Below are 16291 nucleotides of genomic sequence, written 5' to 3' on the forward strand. Positions count from 1 at the left end.
TTCCATTGACTGACCAATTAATTTATAACTTTATACAAGTTGCTTTGTAAAAGTTAAATTAACTTCATCATATTTCTACTAAGAGTAAGTGCTGAATGATTTTTGAAGGAGGTATGTTGGCCACTGTATTGAGCTAATTCTGTCAACTCCAAACAACTGTACAGCATCTTCAACTGTAAATCAAGCAATGATTTGACGTTCTTATCTCAGAAATACCATAAGACAGCCAGTCAAATGGAAAACATCATACTGGATTTTTTTTTCAAATTCACTCATGGGACATGGGCATCACTGGCTGGCCAGTATTTATTGGCCATCCCCAGCTGCCCTTGAAGTGAGGGGCTTGCGAGGCCATTTCAGAGGCATTTGACAATCGACCACACTGCTGTGGCTCTGGAGTCACATATAGGCCAGCCAAGGTGAGGATGGCAGATTTCCTTCCCTTAAAGACATTATTGAGCCAAATGTTTTTTTTTCTGACAATCAGCAATGGTTTCTCAGTCATCAGTAGATTCTTAATTCCAACTTTGTTAAACTGAATTCAAATTTCACCATCTGCCCTGGCGGGATTCAAACACATCCTCAGAATATTAGCTAAATTCTGGATTAACAGTCTAGCAATAATACCATTAGGCCATCACCTCCCCATAGTGGAGCAAAGGATATATTTCTGAGGCAAGGCATGTTCTTAAGCAAGGTGTACTCCACATCTAATTTGTGCTTAGATTCATTTGGATGTTTTTAATGCAATTGCAGACCATATTAACAAGTGTTCAAATCCAAAATACAATTGTGATGCACATCACCATTTACAAGAAAGTAAGAAGTGGAAACCTTTCCCACCTTTAGGGGTTTAATGATTCTGAATTTAAGAATATATTACAATTCCAAAAAGGCAAACTTCTAGTCTTAGGTACCTGCAATTTCTAATCCAACACCTTTCCAAAAAAGATAGTGTATCTGATCAGAATAAGAGACATACCTTTAAATGAAAGTAGTTATCCTTGAGCTCAGACTGCTTAACTAATGGACCCTCTACAGGGCCAAACTGCGTGCGCTTTGGAATGCGTCTCTTGGAGAAGATTCCACCAGCAAATCGGTTGATGTAGAGAATAAGTGGCAGACTGGCCCTGGCACGGCTTAGGACGGGCCGATTTGGAATGCAATGCAGGGCACCATGTTTGAGGCATGCAGATGGATGAGCTTTATTACAATCCTCACACCCTGTGGGAAGATCACATTGCCATAATGAGGAAAATAAAAGGGTCTTCACTTTTGGAGGCATTTTGTTTTTCAATGAAATTGTTATCTGTAACATCCTGACAGTTGTGCTGGCAACACCTCAGTTGTGGCCCTCGATGTTATAATGAGCAGCAAACATTCATATGCAGCAAGACCTGGACAATATCCAGACTTGGACTGATAAAAACACAAGTAACATTTGCATTGCAAAACAATAACCATTGTGTACTCAACAAGACTGTATCTAACCATGTCACCTTGACATTTAATGGCATTGCCATGACTAATTCCACCTCTATCAACATCCTAGCAGTTAGCACTGACCAGAAATTGAATTGGACTAGCCATATCAATACTGTGGCTAGAAGAATAGGTCAGCAGCTAGGAATCCTGCAGCAAGTAACTTACTCCCTCTCTCCCCAAAGCCTGTCTACCATCTGCAAGGCACAAGTCAGGAGTCTGACAGAATACTATCCACTTGCTTGGATGGGTGCTGCTCCAACAACATTCAAGAAGCTTGGCACTATCCAGGTTGACTAGCACAACATCCAACATCTTCAACATTCACTCTCTTCACTCTTATGCACAGAAGCAGCATTGTGTACCATCGAAAATATGCAATATAGCAACTTGCCAAAGCTCTTCCAACAGCATTTTCCAAAACTTGCCATATCCAAAATCTAGAACAGGGGCAGCAGATACATAGGAACAGCACAATCTACACGTTATTCTCTAATCACACAACATCCTGACTTGTCCTTTACTGTCACTTGGTCAAAGTCAAGGAATTCCCTTCTTAACAGCAGTGTGGATGTACCTACATCAAAGGAAAACAGTGGTTCAAGAAGGTAGCTCGCCATCTCCTTCTCGGAGCAAAAGGGGATGGGCAATAAATACTGGCTGAGCCAGAAACATTCACACTCCATTAGCAAACAAAAAAAGCAAGAACTAAAACAACACTGGTATTGTTAAATAACTACTAATTCCTTTGGTCTTTAGTAGATAAAAAATAGCAATGCCCACTTACATAAATCACAAGGATTAAAGGGCCTTGGAGGACCTGGCTCCCAATCATCAACATCAGAAGAATCTATATCATCATCTTCCTCTTCCTCATCCTCTTCTTCTTCAAAGTCCAGGTCTGGTTCAGCTGAGTCCATTGCTTCTGGAATTTGCTGCACAGAATTGTTGTCTCCTGTTATCTGATGTATTCCATTATTTGACACTGGTAAGAGAGCCTGGGAAAGCAGATCAGAGCAAGTTACTGAGGTCCAAGTTACTGGGAAACCAACTTGTTTACTTTGCTTTCCTCAATTAAAGAACAATGACAGCTTTTCCCATCTTCATTCCCTGTTATCAGCGCATTCTTGTCATACCTTTCACCCTCATAGACTGCTGTAAATGTATCTTACAATTTCTTCAAAAGCTCAGGGGACTATTGACCTTCCTATTCCTCATTCCCTGCACTGGCACATGCAGACTCACAAGCCACAAAGCAGCACGGCAGAAACTCTTCATCTAATTTACAACACTCCTAACAATTACTGAACTTCTATTGAAATTGTGACTATTTTACCTGAGAACTGCTCTCAGTCATTGGCTGCTGTGCCTCCGTCACACTGCCAAGGACTGCCAGGTTGGTACCAGTCACATTCTGGTTAGTAGGCAGAAGAACCGTCACCTGGACATAAATAAACCGTTCTGTCAGAGTAAATAAGCAACTAACAAGTCATATCTCAGACCTAATTAACTGATTTTGCTAAATATTTTATCACTCTCAGGAATCACTGCATCTTATCCTGTTGAAATTCGTTTTCAACAATGATTCATATCATTAACTAGACTAGCCTTTCTCTTATGTATGGATCTACTTCTGTTAAAGTGTAATTATAACATGTTTATACAATTATTTTTGCATATACCAAATTTCTGAGGGAAGTAAAACATCATTACTCAAGGGGAAAATGAGTTATTACAGAATCTCCTGTGGAGCTAATATGAATTGTTTTGGTGGATATCAGGCTTGCATACCAGGATCTGAAAGAATTAAATTTCTTTAAGTTAGAAATCTAGATATGGAAAGAGTGTGGGACCATTCCAAAACATAAATCAAGATTAGACATCAAAGAAAGAAAAATAACAGAAAGCCAGGGACAGTAAATAAGCTTTAAAAATCTGAACATAATAAAGTAGAAGAAAAGGAATACAATCAGACAATACGAACGCCAGAATAAGACAGTTCAGATCACAAAGATGAAAGAATTATCCTTCCATAGAAAGCTACAAGCCTCCATCCATTGGCCTTTCAAATGATTCACTATCTATTAGCCCCATTTCATGACTCGAATAAATCCCATGAAGTGGCTTCCTGATATCAATTCTAAGGTATATTTTCTAGTTTGGATTTCTGTCCCCTTTCCAGTAACTGGAAATTATATTCAGTATTAACATCTAGTGATCCATTTTATATCCTGCATTCTTGCGTAAAACACTCCTTGATTTCCCTTCAGGACTGCAAAATTAAATCTTTTCTGTGATACATACAGCAATGGACTGAGTTATCAGTTTCAATGTCCTGACCAAACCAGGTGCGGGCTGCGTCTGACCAGAGGAGTGGTGCATTTTAATATGGCAGTTTGAGATAAAAGGCAAAAGTGAGGACTGCAGATGCTGGAAACCAGAGTTTAGATCAGAGTGGTGCTGGGAAAGCACAGCAGGTCAGGCAGCATCCGAGGAGCAGGAAAATTGACGTTTCGGGCAAAAGCCCTTCATCAGTTTGAGTTAAAACACCAGACTCCTCATTCCGCTTTCTTATTGTTTCACGTTGAAAAAGATAATGTACATTTCACTCTTACACCAAGATTTTCTTCAGGTCTGTCCCAATAAGTTAAACATTGACCATGAAACACACATAGCACAGAAAGTAACATGCAAGTGCCAGATTCTCTCCAGCCATCGTCCTTTGATTTTCATTGGCATTGCCATCTCTGAATTTCCAACTATTGTTAACATTCACCAGAAATTGAATAAGTCACAGACTAGGAATACAGCAGCGAGTAACTCACCTCTGACTTCCCAAAACCTGTCCACCATCTTCAAGGGCACAAGTCAGGAATGTGATGGAGTACTCCCCCCACTTGCCTGGATGAGTGCAGTTCCAGTAACACGCAAGAAGCTTGACACATCCAGACAAAGCAGCATGCCTGATTGGCACCATGTTCACAAACATCCCCTCCAAGCCATTCACTATGCTTATTTCAAGTTTCTTTCAGTGTCGTTCCATCAGTGTCACTGGGTCAAATTCCTGAAACTCCCACCACAACTGCGTTGTGGGCCTCACTAGAACACATGGATTGCAGTGAGTCATGAGGCCACTCACTACACTTTCTCAAGGGCAACTATGGATAGTCATTACAACGATGCCCACATTCTATGAGTAAAAAAAAAATCACTTGCTTCACCACTGTCACTCAGACGCAGAGTGTACTATCTACAAGATTCAATGAAGAAACTCGGAGACAATACTATGACTTTGAGATTTGATTTGGAGATGCTGGACTTGGACTGGGTTGTACAAAGTTAAAAATCACACAACACCAGTTTATAGTCCAACAGGTTTATTTGGGAGCACTAGCTGCTCTTTCATCAGGTGGTCGTGGCTTTAAGAGTGTATTTCGTCCTTTTTTTTAAATGAAGGAAGGTTGAAACAGAACTGACAAGCAGTCTGCTCCAAAGCCTTGGGTTTGTTTTTAAAGTTGGAACAATAGAAGCAGCCTGAATGACTGGGGTCAAGCTCCCACAGAATTCAGATTTCCTTGTTAGTTTTAGCCTTCAGTAGCAGTTGCTGGGGTCTTGAAGCTGGTTTTGGAGGCTTTTATTCCTCTCTCTGTTACAGCTAAAAGCTTGTTCTCTTCCTGCTACTAGAATTGCACATGACACAATCTATTTCACAGTATTTGCCTTTGCCAAGGATATGTTAGAACAGTTAATTAGTAGTAGTTATTATATGTATTATTTTGTTAAGCATTTCAATAGTTATAGTTAAGCCAATTTTTAAAATTTTGTCTGTATTTTAATTATAGACTACGGATAAAGAGTGTTTTGTTTCAAGACTGGCAGTTTGACCAATGGAATTGCATCTGGAACAGAACATCTTACACTTACTTTTAAAATAAGAAAAAGTTGAGGTATAGACTATCTTCTGAACTTGTTTTGTGGGGGCTTTATCTAGTCTACAACAAATTGGAGGCTCTTGTCAGGGTCAAAATTTCTAATTCCAGGTGGGATTTAGGGTTATTGGACAAAAAGGAGAGGTAATCACAGCAATAAGTCTATGGTTATGGTTGCTGGAAATGCCATCAGAACTTTTGGAAATGCTAAAATACAAAGGCAGCAGCTTGAACATGGAAAGGAAATGAAACAGTTTGAATTATGATTAAAAGCGGAGGAAAAAGAAAACAAAAGGAAGGCCCTAGTGAAAGAAAGGGAGGGAGGAAGAGAGAGAAAAAAGGGAAAAGGAGAGTGCTTTTGAACTTCAAAGGCTGGAACTGAAAACTCAAAGCCAGTGACTATGTGGGCATTGTTGATCCAAACAAAGTTGGCAGGTAGAGCTCATACGGTATTTACATCACTTATTAGAGGAGGCATCTGGGGTGAATGATGTGGTCAAAAAAGCTATCTTAAACACATATGAGCTAGTACCAGAAGCCTACAGGTAAGGTTTCAGCAATCTAAGGAGGCAACCTGATCAAATGTACATTGGGTTTGAAAGGATCAAACAAAGTAATTTTGAAAGGTGGATAAGGGCATTAAAAATAGATCAAAGAGAGACAATTATTTTGGAGGAGTTCAAAAATTCACTTCCTGAAGTAGTGAGAATTCGGGTGAAGAGCAGAGAGTTCAGACTGCAAGATTAGCAGTGGAAATGGTAAATGATTATGAGCTATTTCACAAATCAAAACTTGGCTACAACATCAATTTCAATCTGGGAGGGATAGAAATTGGGGAAAAAGAGAGAAATCCTCAGGTGGAAAGGGAAACAGAGATCTCAGGTAAATGGAAATTCTCAGGCAACAATAAACCAGCACCTTTAATACCCATTCCTACATTTCAGGAACCTTTTACAGAACCTTTTACCTAAAATAAAAAGTGGGAATCAGTATTTATTGACCATAATGAATGTGTCCATTAGACTTCCACAGGCCATTCCATATGCAGTATCACAGCTAAAACGATTGTCAAAGAGTTATTCCATTTTTTTGTTTTATGAAATACGCACTACCCACAGAGATGCAATGGGATCAAGAGTCAAATTTTATAGCGAAGTTATTCAAGAAAACTATGGACAGTGTAGGAATAAAACAATCCAAAACAAAACAAAATTGCACACCACCCCGAATGTAGAGAGCATTAGAACAATGACATCAAACTTTAAAGACCATGTTGACAGCTTATAGTCAAAATTATCCAGCGGACTGGGATAAAGGAATTCCATTTGTACTTTTTGAAATTAGAGATGCACCAAGTAATTATATCAAATTCAGTCCATTTGAATTAGTGCTTGGGCATGAGGTGAGACGACAACAGAAATTAATTAAGCAGAAATTGGTGAGTCAAAGTTCAGAGACCACATATTTGGACCACGTGTCAAATTTTAGGGAAAGATTAAATAGAGTGGGTGAGTTGGCTCGACAGCATTTAAAAGTAGGAGAAAGCGAGGACTGTTGATGCTGGAGATCAAAGTCAAAAAGTGTGGTGCTGGAAAAGCACAGCCGGTTAGGCAGCATCTGAGGAGCAGGAGAGTTGATGTTTTGAGAATAAACTCTTCATCAGGAATGATGATTCCTGATGAACAGTTTATGCTCGAAACATCTACCTTCCTGCTCCTCGGGTGCTGCCGAACCAGCTGTGCTTTTCTAGCACCACACTTTTTGACACAGCATTTAAAAGTAGCATAGCTTGTAATGAAACAGGAAGCAGACAAGAAATCAAAATTTTGCTAAAAAGATAAATTGTGTTATTCCCAGTGGTACATCAATCTTTAAAAGCAAGATTTAGTGGACCATATCAAATGTAAAAAAAAGATTGAGTGAAGTGAATTATTTGTTAAGAATGCCAGACTGAAAGAAATCTCAGAGTGTGTCAGGTGAATACACTCAAAAGGTATTTTGATAGGGAAGGAAAGCAAAAGGAGAAGGTGTTACTGGTTATAACAAAGAGAAAAACCAAATTTAGATAATTCTGAACGGGACATTCCTCAAATTAAATTGGGCAATGAGGAAGTTCTCAAAAATTGGAATAAATTATTGGGTTACCTTCTAGAGGAAAATTCAAATGACCTGTAAGAGTTATTACATCACATGGGGGAATATGTGGAAATAAGCTGGGAAGTACTAATCTAATTCTGAACAATGTAATGATAGGAAATGCAGTTCTGCAGTTCTAATTAAGCAACATCTTTGTAAAAGTAACCCTCTAAAATTGGCATAGGTTCAAAGGAGATTGAACATATGCTGAAAGACAACATAATCGGAAGTGAGTAACAACGAATGGAGCACATCCATTGTAATGGCGCCAAAACCAGATGGTACCCAACGATTATGTAAGGACTATCACAAAGTCAGTGTAGTTACAAAATCTGACTCATATTCTGTACTGCCTTTGGAAGACTGTGTTGAGGAGCTAGGACAGGCAACTTATATTTCTAAGTTGGACTTACTCAAAGGATACTGGCAGGTACCTTTATCCCAAAGAAAGAAAGAAATTTCAATTTTCATGATGTCAAAATGGCATGCCATTTGTTGTGAATAATGCTCCAGCCTCATTTCAAAAACTAAACAATAAAATCATTTCAGGATTACCCAATTAATCTGGTGATATTTAATCACAGATGATAGGAACATTTGGAGCACCTATCCGAACTGTTCAATCAACTTTAGGAGGCAGACTGGGTGATAAACTTGGCTAAGAGTGAGTTTGCAAAAGCCAGAGTCACGTATCTGAGCCATGTGAATGGACATGGACAAATGACCTCACGGGATGTCAAACAAATATTATTAGGGAATTTCCCATACCATCGATCAAGAGGGTAGTACTACGATTCATGGGACTGAGTAGTTTTCATTAGAGGTTCCCACCAAATTTTAGCAGTGTGGTTGCTCCACTGACTGACTTGTTGAAGAAGTGCAGAAAATTTCAGCAGACGGATGAATATTGGAAGCTGAAAGCTGTATTAACCACTGCCCCAGTGTTAGCCACACCTAATTATACAAAGCTATTCAAGATGGCCATTGATGCAAGTGATTTGGGTGTCAGTGTTGCATTCCTAGAAGAAGATGACCAGAAGTTAGAAAGACCTATTGGGTATTTTTCCAGAAAATTGAATAATTTTCAATTGAAATACTCCACAAATGAGAAGGAGACCTTGAGCTTGGTCTTGGTGTTGCAACATTTCAATATTTATATTGCCAGTAATGTGTCTGAGAAATTGTATAACCTGATCATAATCCCCTTAAAGGTTTTGGAAATAGTTAAGGATAAAAATATCAGACTTTTCAGCTGGAGCTTATCATTACAGCCATTCAGTTTGAAAATTATACACGTAGCAAATGAGAGAACGTAAATGCCACAGTAGGCTATTGCAGAAAATTCGGAGGCATGAGATTGAGGGTAATTTAGTGGTTCGGATCAGAAATTGGCTCGCTGAAAGAGGGTGGTGGTTGAAGGGCAAATGTTCATCCTGGAATTCAGTTACTAGTGGTTTACTGCAAGGATCTGTTTTGGGGCCACTGCTGTTTCTCATTTTTATAAATGACCTGGATGAGGGTGTAGAAGGATGGGTTAGTAGATTTGCGAATGATACTAAGGTCGATGGACTTGTGAATTGTGCCAAAGGATGTTGCAGATAACAGAGGGACATAGATAAGCTGCAGAGTTGGACTGAGAGGTGGCAAATGGAGTTTAATGTGGAAATGTGGGAGGTGATTCACTTTGGAAGGAGCAACAGGAATAAAGAGTACTGGGTTAATGGCAAGATTCTTGGCAGTGTAGATGAACAGAGAGCTCTCAGTGTCCATGTACATAGGTCCCTGAAAGTTGCCACCCAGGTTGATAGGGTTGTGACAAAGGCATACGGTGTATTAGCTTTTACTGGTAGAGGGTTTGAGTTTCAGAGCCACGAGGCCATGTTGCAGCTGTACAAAACTCTGGTGAGGCCACACTTGGGAGTATTACGTACAGTTCTGGTCTCCGTATTTTAAGAAGGCTCAGTGGTTAGCACTGCTGCCTCACAGCACCAGGGTCCCAGGTTTAATTCCAGCCTCAGGTGACTGTGTGTGTGGAGTTTGCACATTCTCCCAGTGTCTGCGTGGATTTCCTCCAGGTGCTCCGGTTTCCTCCCACACTCCAAAGATGTGCAGGTTAGGTGAATTGGCCATGCTAAATTGCCCATAGTATTAGGTGCATTAGTCAGAAGGAAATGGGTCTGGATGGGTTATTCTTTGGAGGGTCGGTGTGGACTGGTTGGGCCGAAAGGCCTGTTTTCACACTGTAGGGAATCTAATCTAATCTTTTAGGTGCTGGAAGCTGTGGAAAGGGTTCAGAGGAGATTTACTAGGATGTTGCATGGTATGGAGGGAAGGTCTTATGAGGAAAGGCTGAGGGACATGAGACAGTTTTCATCAGAGAGAAGAAGGTGATTTAATTGAGACATATAAGGTAATCAGAGGGTTAGATAGGGTGGACAGTGACAGCCTTTTTCCTTGGATGGTGATGGATAGCACAAGGGGGCATTGCTTTAAATTGAGGGGTGACAGTCACAGGACAGATGTCAGAGGTAGTTTCTTTACTCAGAGAGTAGTAGGGAAATGGAACGCCCTGCCTGCAACAGTAGTAGACTCGCTAACTTTACAGGCATTTAAATGGTCATTGAATAGGCAAATGGACGAGAATGGAATAGTGTAGGACCGATGGGCTTCAGGTTGGTTCAACATCGAGGGCCGATGTAATGTTCGATGTTGTTGCAAGTTTGATGAAGGAAGATGGAGGCATTTAGTGGTGGGTAAAAACAGACTGAAGTAAATGATAGTAGCATATAGAATCATAGAACACCTACAGATTGGAAACATTTGGCCCATCAAGTCCACACAGACACGGTGAAGAGTATGTTACCAAACCCACCCCCCTACCCTGTAATACTATATTTCCCATGGCTTTTCCACCTAGCTTGTACATCCCTGGATACTATGGGTAATTTAGCATGGCTAATCCACCTAACCTTTGAAATGTGGGAGGAAACCAGAGCACCGAAGGCAACCCACACGGGGAGATACAGGGAGAATACGCACAGACAGTTGCCAGATGTCTCTGTTGCTGTGAGGCAGCAGTGCTAACCATTTAGCCACCATGCCACCCATAACAGAGGAAGCTCGATTATCCAAAGGACACAGGCGAGGAGTATTTCATTTGGTTAATCAAATTCCGGATAATCAAATGCCAGATTATGTAGTGTACTTGATTGCTCGTTAATAGCAAATCAAGAGGCACAACCCAAAGCCATTGAATTGGAAACAAGCCAGGATAATATCTGCAACATGACAATAGTCAAATAGTTTGGAACTTAAATGAACAGTATGATTTAATACACAGGCTTAAGACCCTCAGGGGGAAAAAAAATCCCCTCATCTTAGTTTTAAACAAGTTAGTCCTTATTTTTACGTCTCCCTGAGTGCTAGTTCCTCTCGGAAAGGGAACTCCTCTAAGCATGCACCCTGACAGCTCCCTGTAGTATTGTGTGTGCTCCAAAGCTGGTTCTACCATTCAGAGGAAGAATCATCTCGGCTGGTATTCAAGATTCAACATTGGTCAAAGAACACGATGAAGGTAAAAGTAACATAACATAACAAGATGAAGCAGAGGTGAGTCCAGCACCAAGTATAGAACTCGAGACCAAGAGGAGGTGTTGAGTGTAGTTCTGCATCAGAGAGTTCTTGAACTTGGTTAATGTTTCCATTAATGACCAAGAATCTGACATCAATTATAATATGATTAACAGAAGACATGAAAGCTAGTGTTAGTGGTAAAAATTATTAAAATAAGGATTTTAAGATATGATCTCTTTAAGCATTTGAAAGATTAACTGTAAAGTGCTGCACAATAGACTAAGAAACAGACAGTGTGACAGCAACATGATAATCCTCTATCAATGATCCAGAAACTCAGATTAACGCTCAAAAGACAGGCACTGAAATCTCATTCAATTATTAAACATGAAATAAAATGCGATACTCTGTAATGATGATCATGAAACTACCAAATGATGGAAAAAAATCATTTAGTTCACCAATGTTCTTCACGGATGGAAAACTGCCACCCAAAGATCTGGCCTACATTTGCTTTTCTCTTCACAGCTAGCAAGCTGTGAAGCTAACACCATGATTACTAGCTCAGCAAACATCGGGGGAGGCGAAGGCCTAGTGGTATTATCAAAGCACTATTAATCCAGAGACCCAGGCAACGTTCCAGGGACCCAGGATGGAATCCCACCACTGCAATGGTGAAATTTGGATAAAAATCTGAAATTAAGAGTTTAATGATGACCATGTCGATTCATTGTCGAATGTCAGAAAAACCCATCTGAATCACTAAAGTCATTTAAGGACTGAAATGGTCATCCTTATCTGGTGTGTCCTACATGTGACTCCAAACCCACAGCTATGTGGTTGACTCTGACCGGTCCTCTGGGCAGTTAGGGAAGGGCAATATCAATGCTTTCACCTCGTGAAGAATTTTATAAAAAGCCACTCAGCAGTATCAAACCATGAGAGAAAGGTTGAACAATAATAAAACTGGATGAACCACCTAGCATAGATGAGTCCAGTCAATCCTGCAAAGTCTTCCTCATTAACATCTGGGAACTTCAGTCAAATTAACAGAGCTGTTGCACTGATATGTCAAGCAACAGTATGAAACAGCCAATAGCCCAGACTCCCTCATTACGATCTTGGGATTTGTCTTGTTCCGCCAACAGAACACTATTACCACAGGTGGCAGCACTTTGGCATACAGTCTCAATGGTACAGTCACAATGGTATAACAAGGATTACCCTGGAAGTCCTCAAGATTAATTCCGGACTGTAAGAGATCTCATGCTAGACACGATGTGGAAGTGCCAGTGTTGGACTGAGGTGAACAAAGTTAAAAATCACCCAACACCGACAGGTTGTTATAGTCCGACAGGTTTATTTGGAAGCACAAGCTTTCAGAGCACTGCTCCTTCATCAGGTTTGCTATAAATTTTGTGTCTTATGATCCTGCACCACTAGTTACCTGATGAAGGAGCAGCAGTCTGAAAACTAGTACTTCCAAATAAACCTGTTGGACTTTAACCTGGTGTTGTGTGATTTTTAACTTCATGTCAGACAGACCTCCTAGCACTGACTTAGCTGCCAGAAATCACAACTGTAAACCAGCCTTGTTGAAGCTGCAAAGTCCTCCATACTAACATCCTGATGTTTGCAACAAAATTGGAAGATTGCCCCAAAAACAGTCAAGCAACAGATATAAGGTATTATTCCATGAGTTTGACCAAATCCCAGAGGACAACGATTACCACATCTCAGAGTTGACAATTTTGGGCGACACGGTGGCTCATTGGTTAGCACTGCTGCCTCACAGCAGCAGGGACCGAGGTTCGATTCCCGCCTCGGGCAATTGCCTGTGTGGAGTTTGCACATTCTCCCCACGTCTGTGTTGGTTTCCTCCGCGTGCTCCGGTTTCCTCCCACAATCCAAAGATGTGCGGGTCAGGTGAATTGGCCATGCTAAATTGCCCGTAGTGTTAGGCGCATTAGTCAGGGTAAATATAGGCTAGGGGAATGGGTCTGGGTGGGTTACTCTTCGGAGGGTTGGTGTGGACTTTATTGCGCTGAAGGGCCTGTCTCCATACTGTAGAGAATCTAATGTAATTCAGTGATATACAGTCAGAACAGTGTTACTCTGGGACTCACAGCATTGACGGTGAAGCCTCAAGCCATTAATTCAAACAGGGCAAGAAACCTCTTGCTGACTACCACCTTCCTCAGCGGATGCATTAGTACTCCTCAATGTTGAACACGACTTGGAGAAAACACTGAGCGTGACAAGGGCACGGAATGCACCCTGGATGTGGGCCTTCAATGCCCATTACCAAGAGTGACTCTTTAGCCCCACTACTAACCAAGTCCCTGGTCAAGTCCTAAAAGTCAAGATGACTAGACTGGATCAGCAGCAGGTGGTGAGGGAACCAATTCAAAAAGTGAGGGAAACAGCAAGCAGGAAGCTACAGCTCAATTAGCTTAACATCAGTCACAGTGAAAATCTTTGAAGCTATTAGTAAAAAGGAGTGTACAATAAAGGTTTACCAGGGTTCTGCCTGGTTTAGAGAGTATGCACTATAAGGAGAGGCAAGAAAAACTAGGGTTGTTTTCTCTGGAGGCAGGTTGAGGGGAAACTTAATGGAAGTTTATAAAATTATGAAATGCAGTTAGGGTTGCCGGTCAGAATTTTTTTTTCCCCAGAGTTGAAATGTCTAATACTAGGAGGCATGCATTTAAAAGTGAAACGGGGAAGTTCAAAGGAGATGGAAGGGGCAAGTTTTTTTTTTTACATAGAGTGTGGTAGGTAGGGCATGCTGCCAGGGTGGTGGTGGAGGCAGATACGAGGAACATTTAGATAAGCACCTGAATATGCAAGGAATGGAGGGGTATGGACCTTGGGCAGGCAGAAGGGATTAATTGAATTTGGTGACACGTTTGGCATAACATCTTGGGCCAAAGGGCTCGTTCTTGTGCTGTACTGTTCTAAGTTATAGGAGGACACTTAGATAAATTCAAGGTATTCAGGCAAATCACGTTTGATCAATCGTTGGCACTTTTTTGGGAGGCAACACCATGACGTGAATAAAGAGGTGGATGTACTGTACTTAGATTTCCAGATGAAGTGCATTGAAGGTTAATATGGAAAATAAATACTCATGGTTTGGGGGTAGCATACTAAAACTCAAAAGGTTCTGAGAAAGGATCCCTTGACCCGAAACATTAATTCTGATTTCTCTCTTCAGATGCTGCCAGCTGCTGAACTTTTCCAGCAATTTCTGTTTCTGTTTCTGATTTACAACATCCACAGTTCTTTTGGTTTTTATTGATAAAAGATTGGCTGGCTAACAGAAAGCAGAGTAGGCCTAAATGCTTAAAAGATAGAATGAAGGATTTGGTACAGGGATCAGTGCTTGGATCCCAACTATTTACAATTGATATAAATTACTTGGATCAAGTGACAGAAAGTATAATGACCAAGCTTGCTGATGACATACAAGTAAGTTGTGAAGAGGATATAAGGAAGCTATAAAAGTATATTGATAAGTTAAGTGAGTGGTCATAGAACTAATAAATAGAATGCACTTAGGGAAAATGAAAAATTGTCCATTTTATCAGGAAGAATAGAAACAACATATATTCTAAAAGGTGAGAGATTTCAGAGTTCTAAGATGCAAAGAGATCTGAATGCCTTTGTACATGAATTCTTAAATGTAAGCATGTGGGTACAGAAAAAATTAGGCAAGTGTAGTGATTGGAAGCAGATGGATCTTGTTGACTATAAAGTTAACCCAGACCAATCAGGAAACTTTGGCCAAACAATATAGTCATTGCTTGCTCTGGGCTTTGCTTGTCACTGGTTCATTGGCCACATGGGTGTCTTTCTTGGTGGTGAAATATTAATAAAGTTATTTTCAGTTGGTTTTTTCATGTGTCTTGCACCTACACACAAACAAAAAAAGTATAAGCACGAGATTAGAATCTCCGCAGTTTAAGGCACTGACCCAGAGTGGGCTAAAAAATAGTATAAACAGAGGATTTGGAAACTCCTCAGTTCTAGGGACTGACTCCAAGCTGGCTGGCTGGCCACAGCCAGTGTTCAAGGTTTGCGTAAATATTTGTAGCTCAGGTGGGGCAACACAACGATCATAGGTCAAGCCAAACAGAGGACAGCCAGAGAATTTCTAGAAGCATAGCACTCATCCACGGACTCTATCGACAAGCACACAGACCTAGACCCAATATACTGGCCATGACAACAAAGAACTGGGACCAGCAACTGGAAGTAGCAGGAACGGAACCAAATACATTCCAGACGACGTAGTACAGGAGGCTCCAAAGCACTGGAGATGTCATCTAGACAGGGGACAAATGTCTGCAACTCAACTTCCCAGCTCGACGAACATACACACACCCATGACAGTTAGTGTACTGTGCACATGTAAATAATGGGTGACATGGTGATGGGATATTGGCCTCTGTCCAGTTATTTCAGTGGCGACGGTGCCTGAAAAACACTTGCTCCCAACAGTCGTCTTGGATTTAGGATAAGTACTTTTGGCATCATGCCTTTAACTGGGAAGTTTGGCTTGTTTGATCTTGCCGTCCAAGACTGGGCCCAGTATGTGGAAAAAAAATGCAATATTTTTTTCTGGGCGGATGGCACTGGGGCAAATAAAAAGCAACAGATAATCCTTCTGACTGCTTGCGGACCCGCAGCATTTTTGGTTATAACGGGCATAACTTTCCCAGAGCCTCCAGACACTAAAACCTTCCAGGAGTTGATGGAGTTGGTCAAGGAATATTATGACCCCCAAACCTCCTCTAATCCTGAGATTCTATTGGTTTTATTTGGCTGATAGAGAACACGGGATTTTTGACAAAGTTAAGACGACTGGCAGGGACATGTGATTTTGGGTTAACCGTGAATGAGATGCTGAAAGACCATTTGGTATGTGCGATTAATGGTGTAACCATGCGGATGTACGTACTAAATGAAGCCCAACTGGACTTCAAACAGACACTATAACCGACTTTGTCATTAGAAAATGCAAGAAGTGGAGCATGGGAACTACACAGTATCCTCACCAGTCCAACTAAATTTGGGCACTCATGGAACCTCACGCAGGGTTTATCCTAGGCAGAGGGATCCTACGACAGCCCATAGCAGAACCCCACAATAAAGCTGAGCCTCAGCCA

General features: G+C 40.9%; 1 protein-coding gene across 12 annotated transcripts in view; it reads right to left on the reverse strand.

Moving 5' to 3' along the window:
• Nucleotides 1-16291, reverse strand: part of prdm10 (PR domain containing 10) — a 241471-nt gene that overhangs the window by 160317 nt on the left and 64863 nt on the right. For 11 of the 12 annotated variants that reach the window (XM_087976536.1, XM_087976538.1, XM_043676954.2 and 8 more), the window contains 3 exons: nucleotides 2819-2923; nucleotides 2270-2480; nucleotides 983-1224 (listed from right to left, as the gene is read on the reverse strand). In XM_087976536.1, the coding sequence (XP_087832662.1) occupies nucleotides 983-1224; nucleotides 2270-2480; nucleotides 2819-2923 (558 nt within the window). The remainder of the gene's footprint in view (nucleotides 1-982; nucleotides 1225-2269; nucleotides 2481-2818; nucleotides 2924-16291) is intronic. The other variant, XM_087976537.1, reaches the window with a different exon arrangement.

Source organism: Chiloscyllium plagiosum, unplaced genomic scaffold, assembly GCF_037043375.1.
Source record: "Chiloscyllium plagiosum isolate Xiang-an unplaced genomic scaffold, Cpla_swu_hap1 HiC_scaffold_29, whole genome shotgun sequence".
Lineage (NCBI taxonomy): Eukaryota > Metazoa > Chordata > Chondrichthyes > Orectolobiformes > Hemiscylliidae > Chiloscyllium > Chiloscyllium plagiosum.